At 43.5% G+C, this 19,272-nt stretch overlaps 1 protein-coding gene across 3 annotated transcripts in view; it reads right to left on the bottom strand.

Annotated features, from left to right (window-relative positions):
* Positions 1–4,467: 4,467 nt before the first annotated feature.
* The window catches only part of ABHD5 (abhydrolase domain containing 5, lysophosphatidic acid acyltransferase), a 47,761-nt gene continuing 32,956 nt past the window's right edge, over positions 4,468–19,272 (bottom strand). For all 3 annotated transcript variants that reach the window (XM_058288760.1, XM_058288762.2, XM_058288761.1), the window contains 4 exons: positions 11,883–12,037; positions 9,154–9,265; positions 7,155–7,341; positions 4,468–6,648 (listed from right to left, as the gene is read on the bottom strand). In XM_058288760.1, coding sequence (XP_058144743.1) covers positions 6,559–6,648; positions 7,155–7,341; positions 9,154–9,265; positions 11,883–12,037 — 544 coding nt within the window. In that variant the 3' untranslated portion in view covers positions 4,468–6,558. The remainder of the gene's footprint in view (positions 6,649–7,154; positions 7,342–9,153; positions 9,266–11,882; positions 12,038–19,272) is intronic.

Below are 19,272 nucleotides of genomic sequence, written 5' to 3'. Positions count from 1 at the left end.
ACAAATTGTTTATCATTTATCTTACAGCTATGGGAGGTCAGAAGTCCCGTTGGGAGGTCAGAAGTTCAAAACGGGTCTCCCTGGGCTGACACTGAAGGGCCTGCAGGGGAGCACGTGGCCTTGCCTTCCCCAGCTCCCAGAGGCTGTGGGCCTTGGCCATGGCCCGCCCCACCTCCAACCAGCAGGCGGTCAAGTCCTTCTCACATCACACCACTCTGGCCCTGACCCCCTGCCTTCTTTCACTCCCAAGGACCCTGTGACTAGGTTGGGCCCACCCGGATAAACCAGGACGATGTCCCCCTTTCAAGGTCAGCTGATGAGCAACCTTAATTCCATCCGGTACCTCACTTTCCCTTTGCCATGTCACATAACATTTTCACAGGTTCCAGGGATTTGGACTGACATCTCTGTGGGTCCATTTTTTTACCTAGCCCAGAAGGATTTAATCCATTCATATATGCTGTTATAATTGATATGTTTTAATTCTTTGCAATGTTTTCTAGGCATGATTTTATATATATATATATATATATATTTTTTTGTACCTATTTTTTCCCTCCTTCCTAATGGCTTTGAAGTTGGAAATCCTGTATTCATCTAGCACAGTCTGTTTTTGCTTGTCTCCCTTTTAGTTGCGTCACCTTGCCAAGTCAGCGCTCTGTGGCACTTGCGGGTGGCAGCACTCTGCAGCATGTGGGCGAGCCCGCCTTCACGAGGGGGCCCCGGGACGTGAACCCAGGGCCTCCCATATGTATGGTAGAAGGGAGCCCGGCTGACTGAGCCACAGCCGCTTCCCCTGAGAGCTATTTTTAAGTGACCTTGCCTATTCCTTGCTGCTCCATCTCTCTCAGCAAATGTAACACATTTGTTAGGAACCAGGTAACTTTACCCAGCAGGTCAAAAAGGGCAATCTGGAAGTAATTAACTGCCGAGGGAGGCTCTCTGAGGTGGCCCTACAATCCAGGCAGGGTCTTTATGTGCAAGGCTCGGGCGCACCCACTGTGGGCACCCAGGCCTCTTGCTCAGCCGGTGGATCGCCAGTCGAGGAAGTTGCTCAGCAGGTAGGTGTGTGACACCTGACTTACCTAATGGTTGGCTTCTTTCCTAACAGGCCAAAGAGTAACGAACAATGAGTCAGATGTCAGCACAATTCACAGGTCACAGGGTTGGGTTCTCAGAATTCCAGGTCCCACTTCCTCAGTCTCTGGGTAACAAATAACCCCCTTATCACTGTCAACTCATTATTCTCAAATTCCTCATCAGCACTGGAGGGTGAACGCGTGGACAGAGTCGATCAGGAGATAGATTCATGCGACGGTTTGCTCGGTCGGTAGAGGTGGGGTCTGGCTGCGGACGAGGGGTCGGTCCAGCTCTGGACGAGGGGTCGGTCCCGCTTGGGACGAGGGGTCGGTCCCACTTGGGACGAGGGGCCGGTCCGGCAGCAGACGAGGGGTCGGTCTCACAAGGGGTTGCGTGGTTCGGCTGACGGGGTCGCCCGGCGAAGCCGGCGACGAAGGGGTCGCCCGGAGAAGCAGGCGATGAACTGGGGACAAGGGAGGCCAGGCCCTTGTCGGGGGCTCTCAGGACTGGAGGGCGCACGGCAGAAGAACTACCCCGGAGACAAGGTAAACACGCAAGTCCACTTTATTGAGGGAGAGGCAACAGTTTTATAGGGGCTGGGGAAGGCTGATTGGTCAAAGCCATGCCCTGTTCTGATTGGTTGCCGGCGAAAGGCCAGTGGGCGGTACTGGATGGGGGAGGGGTGGTGGTTAGGGATTGGCTGTCGCTGTTGCTGGGGGAAGGGGCAGGGTTTAGGGATTGGTGGCTGCTGTTGCTGGGGTGGAGGGCAGACTTGAGTTTCCCGCCCACGCCTGGCTGTTGCTGCTGTCGGGGGGAGGGAAAAGGGCAGACTGGATTTTTCCGCCCACACCTGGCTGTTGCTGCTGTCGGGGGAGGGGAAAAGGGCAGACTGGAATTTTCTGCCCTGCGCCTGGGCAGGGAGAAGGAAGAAGAAGGGTGCCGCCCCACAAGGCATCGGGTGGCGCCATCTGGGAGGAGGGGCGGCCGCGGAAGCATGGCTGCCGAGAAGGGGAGACCCGAGGGCACTCTGCACCCATGCCGAGCTCTCTTCAGGGGTGGCAGTGGGCCCGACCAACCACCCTTTTATGGGGGCAGCGGAATTAGGCCTACCGCGGCCGCTCCCCTCGCCAGGCCAGCAAACCACACTTCAGCCCGAAGGGTGACCGCAGATTCACTTATGAGTTAGTTTTAGGGAACCATAAATAGTTTACGTCACCCCTCAAGATTTTTGCTGACTTCCAGACTCATTCACCAATCTTATAGTTGATGTTCAGGAGTTTTGAATAATGTAAAATGCTGGGGGCCTTTACTATAATATCTGAAGTTGATAGAATCTTGTTAATTTTCCTTATTTGCTTTTGTTGGCTTGGCAAAAATTTACAGTGCTAGGATTATTAGATTATAGTCAGTTAACATGGCTCCAACCAGAAGTGTAAGTAATTCAGTCCCAAAGATGGCAGATGCATCAGGAACAATGGATCAACAAAACGTTGCAAGCACCTGGGGTCACTGGTGGGCAGGGTAAGCAATGCCTGTGATGTCAACAAAAGCTAAAGACAGAAGGAATTAAAACGAAGCAAATTTAGAGGGACAAGACAGAAATGGCGATTTCCAGATGAGGTACTGACTACATACTATACTTGATTTTCATCTCAAAGTTTGGGACCTCATTATCTAAAAGCAGAACAAATACTACACTACTTTTCCTGCATTGGCTAATTCTTGCTTACATTTCAGGAGTAAAGTGGAATACCTATAAATTGTTAGATTGGCCCCAGTAGGCTAATGATAAGAATACATAAATGAGATGCATACACATATATACAAATACTATTCTCCATTTTGGTTTTTCAGTAAGAATATTTTGGAAATTTTCTACATTGTCACTTACAGTTCTACCTCATTTTTAAGGAAGCATAATATCCCAGTGAATGAATGTACCACAATTTAACAAAGTATATTATTGGTTCCCTTCTTTCACTATTACATTGCTGTGATGACTGTCTTGCAGATCTCTCTACATATTTTTGCTGGTGTTATTTGTAGGATAGAATCTTGGAAGCAAAATAACTGTCAAGTGGTGTAGAGTACTTAGGATTTTGCCATATATTATTCTTAGTTAAAAGGATTGTGGGACCAATTTAAAGTCCCACCAATAGCGTAGGAGAATTTCTCTTTGTCCTTGGCCTTGCTAATACACCATCCCAACCATTCTCTCCAGCATCCTCATCTTCCCCTTTTTGCTGAGTTATTCACTGGCTTACAAACATGAGGTTATTTCTTCCATCGTAACAAACCAGCAAAATCTCTCGACCCTGCTTCCCCCTCTATTTGTCTGCTCTCCTTTACAGAGAAACTCTAAGAAAAAACAGTCCATACTGGCAATCTCCAATCTCTTTTCTCATGCTTTAAATTCCTACTATGGAATTTTCAAACATGCATAAAAGTAGAAGAAACAGAATAATAAACACCTACATAAATACCTTCGTATCTATTACCCAGCTTTAACAAAATTCTGTTCACATTTCATCTATTTCCTGCCCTTTTTTTTTTTCTGGAGTATTTAAAAGTAAATCCTGTTATAATTCAATGATGAATTCTTCAGTATATATTTCTAACAGATAAAGGCTTAACAACACAGCAAACACAGTCACTTACCAGTATTTCCACTCAACAATCATTCCTTCATATCAGTTGATACCTAGTCATTTTCAACTTTTCTCCAATTTTCTCAAAAATGTCTTTTAAGTTGGTTTTGTTCAAAGCAGGATCCAAACAAAGTCCTTTAAGTTCTACCACCACCAGCTTAATTACACCTCCTCAATTTGTTGAAGAAACTGGATCATTTGTCCTTTGGAACTTTGCTCTTGATTTAGCGTGTAGTTTAACATGATCTTCAATTCCCTGTGTTTTTACAAACTGATCATTCAGTGCAGAAGACTAATTAGATTCAGGTTGAATTCTGTTTGTTTGGGGGAATAATTTGTCCTGGCTGGTGTTAAATTCTTGCTGTTGCAACACAGAGGCATGTAATGTCTACTCGCTCCTTTCTCAGTAACGTTACCCGCCCTCCTTCCTCACTTTCTTTTTCAGGGTTCTCTGGCTATTCTTGTTTATTCTTCCCAAGACTTCTTGTTTGATTGGGGATATATAGACATTTCAGTATGTTTTCCAAACAATGTTCTGAAACCAACCAAGGCAATTTTTTTTTTTAATTAAACAGAAATCATGCTAAGCAAGTGATGTCCACACTACTCCCAGAGCAGCTATTCCTCAGAATGCCAGCCAGATGTTTCCTGAAGGCTCATGGCACCCATGGACCTCTAATAGCTATTACAGACAGACAGGTTCACACTGGAGACAATAAAACACACAGCTGTCTTGTTATAGCTGTCACAGTAAAGTTTATTCTGTATGATCAAGTTAAAGGTACACTGTGCATAAATTTAGCAAAGTTCAAATACTGTAAGAGAATTTTTTTCTTTTTTTTTTTAAAGAAAATGTTTAGCACCCACTGTATTGTCAGCATTTGGAAGATTGTGACCTCCTCTGCTTGCTCAATCTTCCCAATATTACTATACTATACCTAAAGTAAAACTTAACTTTTTAAAAGAGTTATGGCACTTTTTTCAAATAAAACAAATGACATTTGGGTATGTTTTTTTCCTGAATCACTTGGCACTTGTGGCCAGAAACTCCATTTACTAAGAAAACCAAGTAACTTCCCTCCAAGGATTGAGACCAAGTTTCCTGCACAGAAACCTTCCTGCCCAGCAAAGTATAATTAAGGAAACTGGGGAGTGTGTCAAACGAAAATACAAAAATAGTACCCATATTATTTGTGGAGCTTATAGACTTGAATCTGGTCAGCCAAGATACTAACTAAAAAGTAATAGCCATTTTTGTTCTTAAGGTAGAGAAATCTGACAACACATCTTAGCTCTCACATTACCTGTTTTGATCTAACCTAGTTAAATTGACAAGTGAGAGGAATTGTTTGTTGGGAAGCTGTTCATACTTTGGTATAATTTATCTATTCTTGTGTAGAGGTGATAATGTTGAAAATAGAACATTAGTTCTTTCCGGCAGTTAATCAAAAGTGATACAACCTTACATTTCTTAACAACTACAGATTTCCTAGTTAACCATTTTAAAACAAAATAGCCAAAGCCATTGTATCATTATTTGCTCTAGTTCACTGTTTTTATTTGCATAACTACCTTTCTCCTAGACAAGCAACATTAAGCGAAACTAAGCCAAAGACGCCTTGCTGGCAACAGCCCTATTTAATTTTCTTCCATGGTGGGTCTTCTCGGCAGCTGGTTACCACATGGAGTTCACTTTCACAGTTTCAATGTTTTCCTCACTTTAAAACTGCAAGAAAGTGCTGTAATTGATAGTAAGTATTGTCAAATAGTTCACTCAAGTGCAGAACACCTTATACAATGTTTGTAATATAAGGTCAAGTATATAAATGATTTAAGCAACATAAAACTTTAAAAATAAACACAAGTGCCAGCTCATCTCTGGTGCTATGAGATGTAACAGTGCCACCTGCTTTTATAGTTCAGTGGTAATAACGTAATCCAGTTTTAGCACCCATCTATGTGAGTAAGATGGTAAAGAAAATGTGATATGGTTTGGCTCACTGGAAAGTAACAGTCTTAATAGCCCCTTAGTGAGGAATATGGTTTGCTACATCCTGCTTCATGGAAAAGAGTAATAGGGAAAAACTGGACAGATTTTTAGTTAAGGCTTTTCAGTACTTGAATCAATGAAGTATTTATGCCATGCTCCCTCAGAACTATAGAATTATATCACACTTAGAAAGTTCCAAGGAGTAATGGCTGCTGTAGATGGGTCACATTTAAAATATTGAGCATGGCTTTTACAGTCTTGAATACAGAACAGAGGAAAGAAAACAAGAAAAATTAATGCTAGTGATCCACTCCCTTCTTTTAACTAAAAACCTGTTATTGTCACTCCATTTCAAAAGATAAAGTATTTTAAACAACTGACCAATTTTTACATAAAATACAATGAATATGGATTAACTATTATCAGTTATTAGACATGGTAAATACATGCAGACATGAAAATAAAGTATAACATAATAGATTCAGAAATCACTTCTTCAAATTGGCAATATAGATTGCAATATAAAATGTACCCAATATAGTAAAGTTAGATAGAAATGAAAAAAATTTTCAGTTGAAAAACTACAATTTTTTCAGTACATCTGAGGGATGAATAACCTTTTATTTAGAGATACTAAATTTGGAGATTCTGTACATTTCAATTTTGTGTAGGAGAAAAGAAAGCTGTTTTTCTAGAAGGCACTAGCTGGTTTAAATTTGCAAATGACTTCATAAAGAAAATGTGTACAGTACAGTCAAGAAGACTGCCTGGTTCTGGCATTGTGCTCCTTACTCTTCACTGCAGCAGCCAACGGGTGGCCCCCGCGCAGCTGCAGTGTGCTCAGTCCACGCTGTCACAGATCTCCTTCACTTTCTGGTTGAACTCTTCGGGTTGGTCTGCGTACACATAATGCCCTGCTCCAAGAATGGCCTGTGTAAGGCAAAGCAGTCAGTCAGCAAGTACAAGCGCCTAGAAAAAGCCAACGATGAAAGCAAAAGCACTTAGCGTAAAGTACGTAACTAAAGCACGCGGCAACGGACTAAGCAACGCTGATCTGTAGTAACTACTGGGTATTTCGCTCCAATAAAGGATCTGGGAATGAACAGATACTAAAGCTGAACACATGAGAATGTCCTGCCTCGGCAGGTGGGAGTCAGTCGAGGTGCTAGTGGGCCAGTCCCTCCTTCAATCACTCCCAACTCTGAAATGTGGCTCTAGGGACAGGAAAGAGCCCTAGGAAAGCTGAAGACTTTGGATACGAAGCTGTGTGCAGGTCAAACCCTGCCATCGTCACCTGTGGTATCAGGTCTCTGAGTGATGCTGCAGATACAGTTCGCAGGTGAAATCACAGGGATGACCTGAAACCTCACTGCAGGCAAAGATAATTAAAAAGACTTTACCTACAGCTGAAAACCAAAATCAAGCCACACACTTACTATCGTCTTCACGTACGAATGTGGCCGTAACGACTGGATGCTGGTGCCAGAACTGCCATCTATGCAGGACCGGGCGCCAAAGATCACGGAAACTGGAATGTCAGGGTGCATTTTACCAATTCGTTGGAGCATTGGTCTTTTTGCCCATCCATAAGGAATAGTCATATTTTTGAAAGCTGTCTCACCACTTAAAGGAAAAGGAGAAAATCACTTTTGATTTTTGGGAATTAGTATAGATTCCACATGCTCACCTCTCATATTTAGCTTCTCTTACATTTAAGAAAATCCTGAGCTTAAATAAAAAATAATTTTCTAGAAAGTGTAAGAAAGAAACTCCACAGAAGATATATTACTGTACTGTTAGAGGCCAGTCTAAATGCTAGCTGTCGAGAAAAAAATTTTCTTCTTCTAAATAAAACATGCAGTCCTAATTATTGATAAATTATTAAATTATTTCTTATAGGGATAGTTAAGATATGATTTTTCACTCTGACTTATTTCAAACTGACTTCATAGTGACTGAAACATTTAAAAGGCTTGCTTGCCATGGGTTGATGATACCAGCTTTTTACCTGCAATGGCAAAACTCAGATTAAGTATTCTTTGCAAACTCCCAGGAGAGTATATTTTGCTGTCATTTCTGTTATTCACCCTGTACCAGGCAGAACTGAGGGTTGCCTTTTATGAAGAATTCAAATTCCATCACAAAGAAAGACAATAAATTAGGGCACATGTAATCGTGCAATGTGCGTAAGTGCAGAGTAAACTGCTCAGACTATTCTGGAAAATGGATGACGTTCCTGAAACAGAACTGCCAAAAACTACTTAAACAGGTCAAAGTGCGTAGGCCTACCCCATCAGAACCGACAGCCGAGAGTCACAAAACATCAGTCCCTCCGGGACCCTGCCCTCCAGTCTCCCTTGCTCCTGGCAGAGAACCTTAAACTCACTTCACTAAAAAGACAGAGGCTATACCTACACCTCAATAACTTCCATGGCCTTGATCTTTTTAAAAAAGGGAGGGAGAAGGAAAGAGCAGGGGCCTGTCTCCCACGCCTGGACCTGTGAAAGAATGACGACCCACTTTCAGTCTCTGAAGAGAACCACTGAACAGACTCTACGAAGCAGGGCTCAGGAATCCGAGTGTGGACGAGCTCCTGACTGAGACGCACCACCGAGAGAGAGCTGGGCGCTGGTGCTCATACTCCACTCTCAAGGTTCTCCCTAGCGACGCCAGGGCCTTGACTTTAGCGCCCCCAGCTCCCACTACTGCAGGCTCTGTGTTCTCCACTGGTATCTTCTGGTCCTCAAGTCATACACAGGTACTTTTAAATAAGGAACCCCTCAGGCTGGCTCTCCTGCCCCCTCTGGCTAGTACGCTCTCTCTTTCCCCTTCCAATCGCTGTCAAAATATACACAGCAATCCCTCCGGCCCCCGCCCCCCGCACCAGCTGTGTGCCCACACGGATAGCAGATGCTGAGGCTGCCCAGGAAGAGGACTGCCATCCTCATGTCAGCTAGGAAAACCCTGCACTCCATCTTCCATGCACTTGGGAGATTCAACACTCCTTGGCAGAGTGAAGGTTCTAAGAAGATCCGTGGTACAAAAGACCATTTATATTTGTTTAATCCACCACACTTTGTGTGTGGAACATTCATTACCCTGTTTGGGAAATGCTGGTTTACTGTAAAATTCTTCTTTCTCTTGTGACTCAAATCATCTCCTAGAAATGCCCAAGACCAAGGCTTGCTCAATTCAGCCATAAGCACTTAAAGGGAAGAAAGGACATTTTACTTTTTAATCCCCCACAGAAACCCAGTACAATGTTTTGCATAATAGGTACTCCATGAATTGACGAATAAAGCAAGAAGTATTAGGCAATTATTCTTTTAAGTTTGGTCATTTAGACATTGATAAAATCTTCTGTACTTTTCATGTGTTTCCAGAAAAAGAAAAGTTTAAAAACAAACACAGTAAGTTTAGAATCATAACCCTTACCTCGGAGTCTGTACATTACAGTGGTAGATGTATTCTGTCACAGTATCATCTTCAAACATTGAAGAATACTTTCGCTTAAAGTCAGGTCTTAAACGTTGTACTAGGCTTAGACCTATTTAATAGGAAGTGAAAACATTTATGGGTTGAATTACAATTTATAATCAAATTATATAGAAAGTTTTTTAGTGCTCGTTTGCATGAGTGTTATGTACATATATTTAGGTAGGAAAAGAGCATAGATCCTAGAAGTTGCTCTCCTCAAATTCCCTAAGGAAATATTAAAATAAGAATTAAAGAGTGTTGCATATGAACCTAGAGATGAACTTTAGGGACTCAAGAACATTTCAGTTTGTGAAAATTTGTTTCTGTGGGGAAGTAAATTCTATTAAACTTGGCAGGAGAGTAGAGCAGCTCACAAATAAAATTAACTTATTTATTTTCCCTCCATAATTATAACATATTAGCATCTATATGAAGTGGAATGGGATATATAAAAGTTCTGTGGGAAAATAAATCCAGAACTTCTGCTTGGGGCACTAGTAATATTCCCTGCCAGGCCATCCACGGTGGCTTCATAGCCCCCTCTCCTGAGGCGAGAGGCAGGACAAAGACGCCAACGAAAAGAGGAGGTGCTGGAGCCTTCTTCTGGTCACTGTTTTCCCTTCAGGGGCCCCAGGGCCGGGTTGTTTCCCTTTCTCCTGCCATCACCCATTATTCTAGCAAGGTTTGACTTCCCTACTGACACTACCTTCCTATCTCTAAAGGAACTAAACAGCCCCAGCATGACTTCTTATGAAGCAGTTGATATTCTACATCAGCCTCCCAAGTGGGAGGCAGAGGGTGTGGTAGGTTGGATTACGTGCCCCAGAAGAAGCCAGAATCTTCATTTTAGTCCATCCCTGGGGCAGCCCACTTAAGCAGGACCTTCTGAAGGTGTTATTTTAGTTAGGGTGTGGCCCAGCTGAAGGAGGGCAGGCCCCCGTCCTACTCGTGGAGGTTTAGAAGACAAAGCTACATGGAGCAGCAGCTGGACGTCAACCAAAGCCAGGGTCGCAGGCAGCCGGCCCAGGAACACCAGGCTTCCAGGAAAGCACCACCTTGCTGACTCCTCAGTCTAGCCTCAAATCCATGAGCCAATGAAGTCCTGGTAAGCCACCCATTATAAGGCATTTGATGTCTCTTAGCAGTGGACTATACTAAGACGAAGGGTGTGATTGAAAAAGTCCTCTCCAGGGATCCTCCCTCACCGTCACCGTCTCCTAATTTCTTATCATACTTTATCCTTCTCATAATTGCTATATGTGTACCTGTGAGTCAAGAAAGTCGATATTTCAGGGCTCTACAGACTAAATGAATCTCTTGTGTAGTTCATTACAAGGAGGAAAGAACGGCTCCTCTGAAGAGGGGGTGGGGAAAAAACGCCCCCACAAGAGCACTGAGGAGCCACAGTGTGGTCATCCGTTCAGCCACCGTGCCTTCCTCGATTCCTGCAGTCCCACTGCTCTCCCCACCCAAAGCGATGGCTCTGGGACAAGGAGGAGCAGCCAGGACTGGGCGGAGGGGAGCAGAGTGGCTTCCCCCTCCCCCAGGCCTCTCTTCCTTTCTGCTCTCTAACAGCAGATGGGCAGCATGTGCCCAGGAAAGCAGCCCTGGTCCACCTGACAACAAAGGACTGCTCAGAAGTTTATCTATTTTTTGCAGATGGAAGAAGTAGGAATGGGCGAGGCATAAGGGAAGGCCTGCTGGAGCCCTCAGGGAATACTTCCTTCCCTGGTAAAAAAGCAGTAGGGAGACAAGGACCATTCTCCACACTTTCCCTTCTTCTTGCTGAAGGTCCTGTTGCGTGAAATGGTGCTTCATGCCATGGCAGTCACCTCACAACCATGAGGAGAAGAACAAGACTAACACTGACGAGCCGGTCACTGGAACTAATATTACACTACCTGCCTCCAGACTGGTTGCTAAGGAAGTAATAAAGTCCTATGCATTAAGACACTTAGGTACTCAGTTACTTGAAACTAAAAGTGCTCCTAAATGATACAACATAAGGGAGAAGACGGGTCGAGACCTCCGCCATCTGTGACAATGGGGAAGGGAATTCTGGTGGCCACGGGGCTAAGGCAGGGGAACTGGGTGTGAGGTGAACTTAAATCAGAGACTGACATGAGTACCTGAAAAGGTGAGAGGAAACAGAAATCAGGAGTCCCCCACATTTTGGAGAAGGATGGCTTTACTTTCCCAACACTCTGAGATTATGAGGCAAGGAAGGGCTCTCCAAGTGTGGTGGTATGTGTTGCCCCACTGTTGGCCACGTCAGGCTCTGTGATCTACCAGTGGGGTATCATCAACTGCACCCTGCTCTCCAGTGCCCACCACAGAGCAGCACGCTGCACTTCTCCTCAAGCCCTCTGTTGCCAGATAAACTTCCTGAGATATTCTTCTTGCCTGGCCTTTTTCAGGGAGATCAAGGTTGATTAACCCCATCCTCAGCATTTCTCTCTTTCTTTGCTTTGCTAATTACTTGTGTTGTTTATAATATAAAGACTCCTCTTCTAGGAGGAGCCCTTGGTTTAATTCATCTTTGCTCCAGGCCTAGTGCCAATTTTAGGAGGTGTAGTAAAAAGGGATCAGTTTTATTGTTTGAGGTTGTGACTAACAAAGGTAATCAGTAAATACTCCTCTACTGCTAACCTGTAAACAGCTGGGTTTCCTGCGGCAGAAGCACTCACCAAAAGGCCCCGCAATCCTGAGGCCAGCCAGAGGGTTAAAGGGAGTCAGTGCTGCGCCCAAGACTCTGATCCAAACCGGAATTGGTCTGTCTTGATCAGCCAGGTCTGGGCGCTCAGGAAAGCCCCAAGGCTCCACTAAAATGAGATGATTAACCCTGTGTGAGAAGAACAGATTTAAGTCAAGTTGGCAAATTCACCCTAAGGCTATAAAGAACTAACAGCTTTTATAAAGTAAAGGGAGAATCGGCCTCCTTTGAAACATGCACACTGCTGAACGAGCTATAGCTGCTCTTACTCTGCATGAACTGTTTGGATATATCTAACACTGGGTAGTAAAGTGATGTGTGAAAGTAGGGTATGGGATACTAGGAGACTACTACTGAGAAACAAGAGGCAGAGTCGGTTGTTTAAGCTACACACTGTCAGATGCTAAAGTTCACTGCCCACTCAAAAAATCCAGTAGCTCCATGTACGCTGAGGTTAACAATGCAGAAATGACTAGAGATTAGTACTATACTCTTATAAAACAGCTTTAGAAACCAACCAAATGATCTCTTATGAATCAATCAGTCTTCAAAATTAAGGGAAATTGGGACATTAGGTGGATTCAACAGGACTTTAAATGAACTTTTCACAAACACAAGGATGATGTAATACGGGCTGAAAATGTAACAACACACCCCCTACTTTTAGGATGCAGGAATTTGTTGAACTGGAATACACCTACCCTACCCATGACACCATAGTATACTGGATTTGGTTCTGCTCCTAATCCTTTCCCAAATTTCTTCTTTACTGACCAAAATGATAGAAAATCTTCAATTCAACCTCATATGAAGAGGGAAAACTAGAATTATCAGCCATACTTCTATTACCAGATTTCATTTAGGTTCTTGGCTATGCTGCAGAAGTGAGTTTCAAGAGCACGTCGGGTGAGTTAGGCCGGTAATTTATTCAGGTGAGGAAGAGAAATGGGAGAAAAGAACAGAGCAGGGGTCCCAGATAGAGAGGAAGGGCTGAAATGTGATAAAGAGGGCTGATTTACATACTACAATTTCCCATTATAGGTTATAAATGCCCAGGTTTTACTTGCGTGATGATCCAAGCAGGGGAAAAGTGGCTAACGCCTGGGTCCAGAGGCAAGAGAGCACAAGAGAGCACTAGCTCAGGTCCAGCACAGCTTTTTAAACTGCTAATTATCCCACCCCTTTGCTAATGGCAGGGGAGAAAGAGTTCCAGCTGTTCACCACTTTGATTGCTTATTTCCCCTTCAATCTCCCAGGAGGACCCAATGATAAAGTCCTTAGGGAATATCTGGGGTTCTCCTGGCTTCCGGAGGAAGTCTTCTTCTGAGTGGCAGAAGCTTGGGGGAGGGTCTTCCAACAGCCATCTTGGGGTTGCTGATGTCCACGTGGCCTTCTTGCCAAGTTCCAGATCCATCTATTGATTCCCTATCTTACCAGCCTGCTTCACTTCCATGTTCCTGCTTCATAGCTTTACACATCAATAAGATTCTAGACAAAGCATAACGGTCCTCCTGACACAACGCAATGTTCAACCATAACCAAAAACAGCCAACGAATGCCAGCAAAAGTCTCCCAATGGTGAACGGGCAATGCTACCAAAGTCCCTTTTCCTAAGTCATTACTGAAATGAAAAGGTAAAGACGCCAGAGCATGGGCACAGATGGCTATTATCCTTCATACAAGATGCTTTCTTACTTTTGCCAGCACAGGTAAGGACGTGTTAGTTAACAGTCCTTTGCTTTTACGGCATTTCTCACAAACAAACCTCCACAGCACAGACCCAGAGCCTCTGGAGCACACTCAGCCCAATTTTCACCGCACAGATGAGGAGGTAACTGTGATGCACTAGGTGACCCACCCCGGAGGCAAAGGCCACTTAATGGAAAAATAGGGCTAAAACCCATATTTCCCAATTCCTATACTAACAGGTGCCAACAAGCCACTGGGCAGAGGACTCCCTCTCCTAAGAACAAGTGAAGCGAAGTAAGACAAAAGCTAAGCTTTACCTTCAGTAACAGGCCTATGGCCCTGGGCCACTGGAACACCACACTCTAGGTTTCACAGCACTGAAAAGACAGAGGCTTTCTCAAGGTGGGAAGAGAGTGGAGCAGGAAGCTTCGGCAATCAGTCCCTCCACCAGCACAACTAGGAAACAGGCAGGGACTGCTGAATCAACTATTTCAAAACTCCCCAGTCCAGCAGAACGGGCACAGCATCCAGGGAGGAGTGGCGGCTGGGGAACTGTGGTAAACACCAGTAGACTGCTCTCCCTGCCCAGCGGTCACCAGTGCTCCCCCCACTCTCACAGCAGGCAGCAGCGGCCTGGCCCCTGGTGGAGTTTGCTGGTGTCAGAAAGGGGCATAAAAAGCCACTTCCCCAAGATCCAGGGGGAGGGCCACTCACTGACCACTGCTTTTATTTAGCTACTTGGGAACACAGGGGCCTGGCTCTGAGGGTGGCCCCTGCTCCAGCCTGCCCCGGACAGAGGTGGCAGAGGAGACTTCAAGGTGGTGTGCCCCTCGGGGGGCGAGGGCAGGTGGGGGGCTGCATTTGCTGGGCAGGCCCCGTCAAGACAGGGAGTGGAGAGAGCTGCCCAAGGTGCACCCTTCTGGGCCCTGCCCTCTTGCCCTCCCCTGGGCAGTTTGGAGCCAGCAGCACATTTTTGTGGATCCCTGGCCTTGTTCTGTCTGGGAACGACTGACTTAGGAAACTGCTCTTCAGCATGCCCCCTGCATTAGTCAGCCAAAGGGGTGCTGATGCAAAATACCAGAATCAGTTGGTTTTTAGAAAGGGTATTTATTTGGGGTAGGAGCTTACAGATACCAGGCCATGAAGCATAAGTTACCTCCCTCACTGAAGTCTATTTTCCTGTGTTGGAGCAAGATGGCTGCTGACGCCTGCAAGGGTTCAGGCTTCCCTTCCCAGGGCCTGCTTCTTTCCAGGCTTAGGGTTCCTCTCTTCCCAGGGTTCCAGCTTAAGGCTTCAGCATCAAACTCCAAGATCAAAACTCCAACATCAAAAACCCTCAACTCTGTCCTTTGCCAGGTCTTTTATCTGTTGAGTCCCCACCCCCCAAAGGGTACAAGAGGTTTTACATAATTATTTAATCAAGTAAACCTATGAATCCAATATAAATCTCATAAGCCCAGAGGAAAAGATCAGTTTACAAACATAATCCAGTATTTCTTTTTGGAATTCATCAATAATATCAAACCGCTCCATCTCTACTTCCAGAATTTGCCCTCCAGGCAAAAGGAGCTTGGGAAGACTAAAGCAGTGTCCGCAACAAGGGAGGCAGACAACCTGGAGCGGAGGCGTATATGCCCTCTGTCCAGCAATGGAGCACCCGGGAGAGGGAGAAGGTTTCCTGAGAAGTGGAGGGGCATTCAAATTCCTGGAAAAGGGGAACTCCTAAGGCCATAGCACACACAAGCCCAGGACAGGAAACAGGCCCAGAAAAGACCAGGAGGAGCCTGTACTTTGCATTAGCCTTTGACTGACCTTCCAGATAGAAGGGCTGAACTCTAATAGACAGCACACGCCAACGCAAAGCCATTTGCAAAAATGAGGAAAGATATTTTTGGTTTGGTTTATTCAGTTTTGTTAGCCCCTGACACTCGAGAAAAATCTGTCAAATGACCAAGTGGTTATAAATACAAGAAACAGATATCTCAGGAAATAAATCCCAGACTTAACATTTAAAAATATTAAAATATACAGGTACAAGAGATTATTATAAGACAAACAAAGAAACAGGAAATGATGGCCCATCCAAAGGAAGAGGATAAAAACCCAGAAAACATCTTAAACTTTACACCGAAAGCACAAGCAACAACAAAAGAGATAAATGGGACCTCATCAATATTAAAACGTTCTGTGCATCAAAGGACTCTATCATGAAAGTAAAACGACAAACTACACAATGAGAGAAATTATTTGGAAACCACATTACCGATAAGAGTTTAGTATTAAGAATAAAGAAAGCTTTCAATTCAACAAAAAGATAAACAGCCCAGTTAAAAAATGGACAAGTGACTTGAATAGACGTTTCCCCAAAGAAGATACACAAATGGCCAAAAGGATGTGAAAAGATGCTCAACATCATTAGCCATTAGAGAAAAGGAAATCATAACCACAAAGAGATACCATTTCACATCCACTAGAGTGGCTGCTATTTTAAAAAAAGGAAAGTTGCAAGTGTTGGAGAGGATGTGGAGAAATGGGAACGCTTATTCATTGTTGCTGGGAGCATAAGATGGTACAGCCACTGAGGAAGACAGTTTGGCAATTCCTCAGAAAGTATAGAATTACTCTATGATACGGCAATCCCACTTCTAGATATGTACCCAAAAGAGCTGAAAGCAGGGACATGAATAGTTATTTGCACATTGATGTTCATAGTGGCATTATTTACAATTGCCAAAAGAGGGAAGCAACCCAAGTGTCCATCAACTGATGAAAGGATACACAAAAGGAGGCATATACACACAATAGAATATTATTCAGTCGTAAAAAGGAAGTTAGTTCTGATATATGCAACGAGATAATGAACCCTGAAAACATTATGTTGAGGGAAATAAGCCAGACACAAAAGGGTAGATATTGTATGATCTCATTGATATGAATAATTAGAAAACACAAAGTGATAGATTCAGAATCCAGGTCACCAGGAGACAGGAATGGGGCAGTGAATAGGGAGTTAAGGCTTAAAATACACAGAGTTTCTATTTGGGAGGATGGAAAAGTTTTGGTAATGTTTGGTGGTGATGGTAGCACAACATTGTGAATGTAATTAACAGCAATGAAATATATATTTGAATGTGGTTAAAAGGGGAAATATTAGCTTGTATATATGTTACTAGAATAAAAAGCTTTTTAAAAATCCATGAAACTGGGAAGCAAATGTGGTTTAAGCGATTGGACTCCCATCTGTCATATGGGAGGTCCAGGGTCTGATTCCCAGGGCCTCCTGATGAAGGCAAGCTGGCCTGTGCTGCCAACCGGCCGGAGTGGAAGGCTGGCCCATGCAGGAGCACTGGTGTACACAGGAGTGCTGGCCTGAGCAGAGAGCTGGTGCAGCAAGATGACACAACAAAAAGAGACACAGAAGAGAGACAATAAGAGAAGCAGCAGACCAGGGAACTGAAGTGGTGCAAGAGACTGAGCAACTCTCTTACACTCTAGAAGGTCCCAAGATCGGTTCCTAGTGCCACCTAAAGAAAAGACAAGCAGACACGGAAGAACACACAGTGAATGGACACAGTGAGCAGAAAACAGTGAGGAGTGGGGAGGGGTATTATTTATTAATAAATAAATCTTTAAAAAAAAATCCATGAAACTGCACAACACAGTGAACCCTAAGGTAAACCAAGAACTATAGTTAATAGTACAAATAATAATGTGTTTTCATCAACTGTAACAAATATACCACACCAATGCAAAGTATTAATAATAGGATGCTATATGAGAACCATGTATTTTATGCATGATTTGTTTGTTTTTAAATGGTTTCTCAAATCTCTTCTACTCAAGCTAAACCCAAGTATAGAATGTTACTATGAGCCTGTGTGGAGATAAGTAATATGTGAAAGTTCCATATACTTAGTGAGCTTTCACTGCCTAAAAGTTTTATACAAGACTATTTGCTAATAGTGTATGGAAAGAGATGAGGAAATGAGTATTTTTTTTAAAATGGCGGAATCTATCATATTTCGATCCCTTCCCAAATTCCATTTATTGTAAGCCCACATTGAGATTTGCAGTGGCAAGAAGTGGGGTAGGGAGTATGCCAAGGATATGAGTGAAATTAATGAAAGAGTCACCTGGTAGAAAGCAGCAAAGACTCATGTTAGGAAACAGGTAGTATTATTCACTACTGACCTACCTCCTAAAAATAAAATCAAACACTTAATTAAAACATAGGCTACCCTAAAAGTCTGTTTGTAAAGGGAACTTGCCTAGTCTGCTCTAGGTTCTTACTCAATAAGTGGGAGCACAAAAGAAAACTTGCGTGAGGCAAAGTCTCATCTATCTCTAGTTAAGTGATTGTTTTGGTTTTGCCTTAGTTTGGGCCTGCATTGTTTAATACTGATCTTCAAAATACTGTCTCTAGGTAAAGATGCCAGTTTAAAATATTATGCAAAGTATAAACACTACAAAAATGACTTTTTATTTTTTGAAGGGGTGCTGCACCTCCAGTTGTCTCTTCAGCACCCAGCAAGGTGCTCAGTACTTAGCAGAAGCACAGGACACATAAGGATTCTTATGCTTACCATGTCTCCTTTTGGCCCTTGTCTAGAATGATATACAAATTTCATACAGTATAATCATAGAGTAAGCATCAGAGTCAGTCCAGTTTGGATTTCTCTGATCCCTTTGATGACATTACAACAAGACTGCTTTTTCTTATATTAATTCTCCAGGTCATTAGTGGGTAGTGAAATTCATTTAGGAGGTCAAAACCAGTTTGTTTTTTAATACATCAATATAGTTTGGAATAGAAAAATACATCATATAACAAATATATTATTCAACAAAACTTTAGTTTCAGATGTTCACATGCATGTACATAATTCTTACTAAGGGTTTAGTCAAAAGAATTTGAAAATAATTTTTAAAGCTCTACAACAATGTCTAAACTTTAATTACATTTCATCTGCTTCAGAAAATAAATGTTGCTTATTTTTGGCTGTGAGGATTTAAAATGAGACAGACCATGCAAAGCACCTCGATTAGTGGCTATCACATAGTTAAGTATCCTGGTTAAGCGCTGGCTTGTCATTGTAGCAAAAATAGGGTGGCTTCTAGAACAGAATTCAGTCTACGGAACAGGGGAAGATAGTGGCACAAACCATGGGAGCAGCTAGTAATTTAACTTATTCTTCAGGAACGCCTGATCAGTTTTTGGTTCACAAGCTATCATAACCATGCACCCATCCTGGCTCCCAGGCTATCCTCTCACCTCTTCTTCCTGTGCAAAGATGATCTCTTCACTTGATAGCAGTTAGTTGGCTCTAATATAAGAATAATAATTCAGATGCTACCCTTTAACATTCCAGAGAGGGAAACTGGATAAGCCTCTTGGTTCACATCTGGGGTAGGGGACAGGTTTAAATGCAGCCAGACAGCATAGATGAGTCATCCTATCAGGCATCTCTGTCAGGAATCAGAGACTGACTCAACTACAGGAAAAACAACAATCCAGCAGAGCAGGAACAAAAGAACAGCCCATCACTTTCAAAACAGGTTAGTCAACAGAGTAGGTCTTGCGGTTGATGAGCAGATTACATGCAAGGGCAAACCAATGGACAACACCTGCTCCAACATGCTGTGACAGCTGAATCTGAAAGTCAACCATCTATAGC

This window comes from Dasypus novemcinctus, chromosome 26, assembly GCF_030445035.2.
Source record: "Dasypus novemcinctus isolate mDasNov1 chromosome 26, mDasNov1.1.hap2, whole genome shotgun sequence".
Lineage (NCBI taxonomy): Eukaryota > Metazoa > Chordata > Mammalia > Cingulata > Dasypodidae > Dasypus > Dasypus novemcinctus.
Note: the sequence above shows the minus strand (reverse complement) of the source record. Positions and strands in the feature narration are given on the sequence as shown.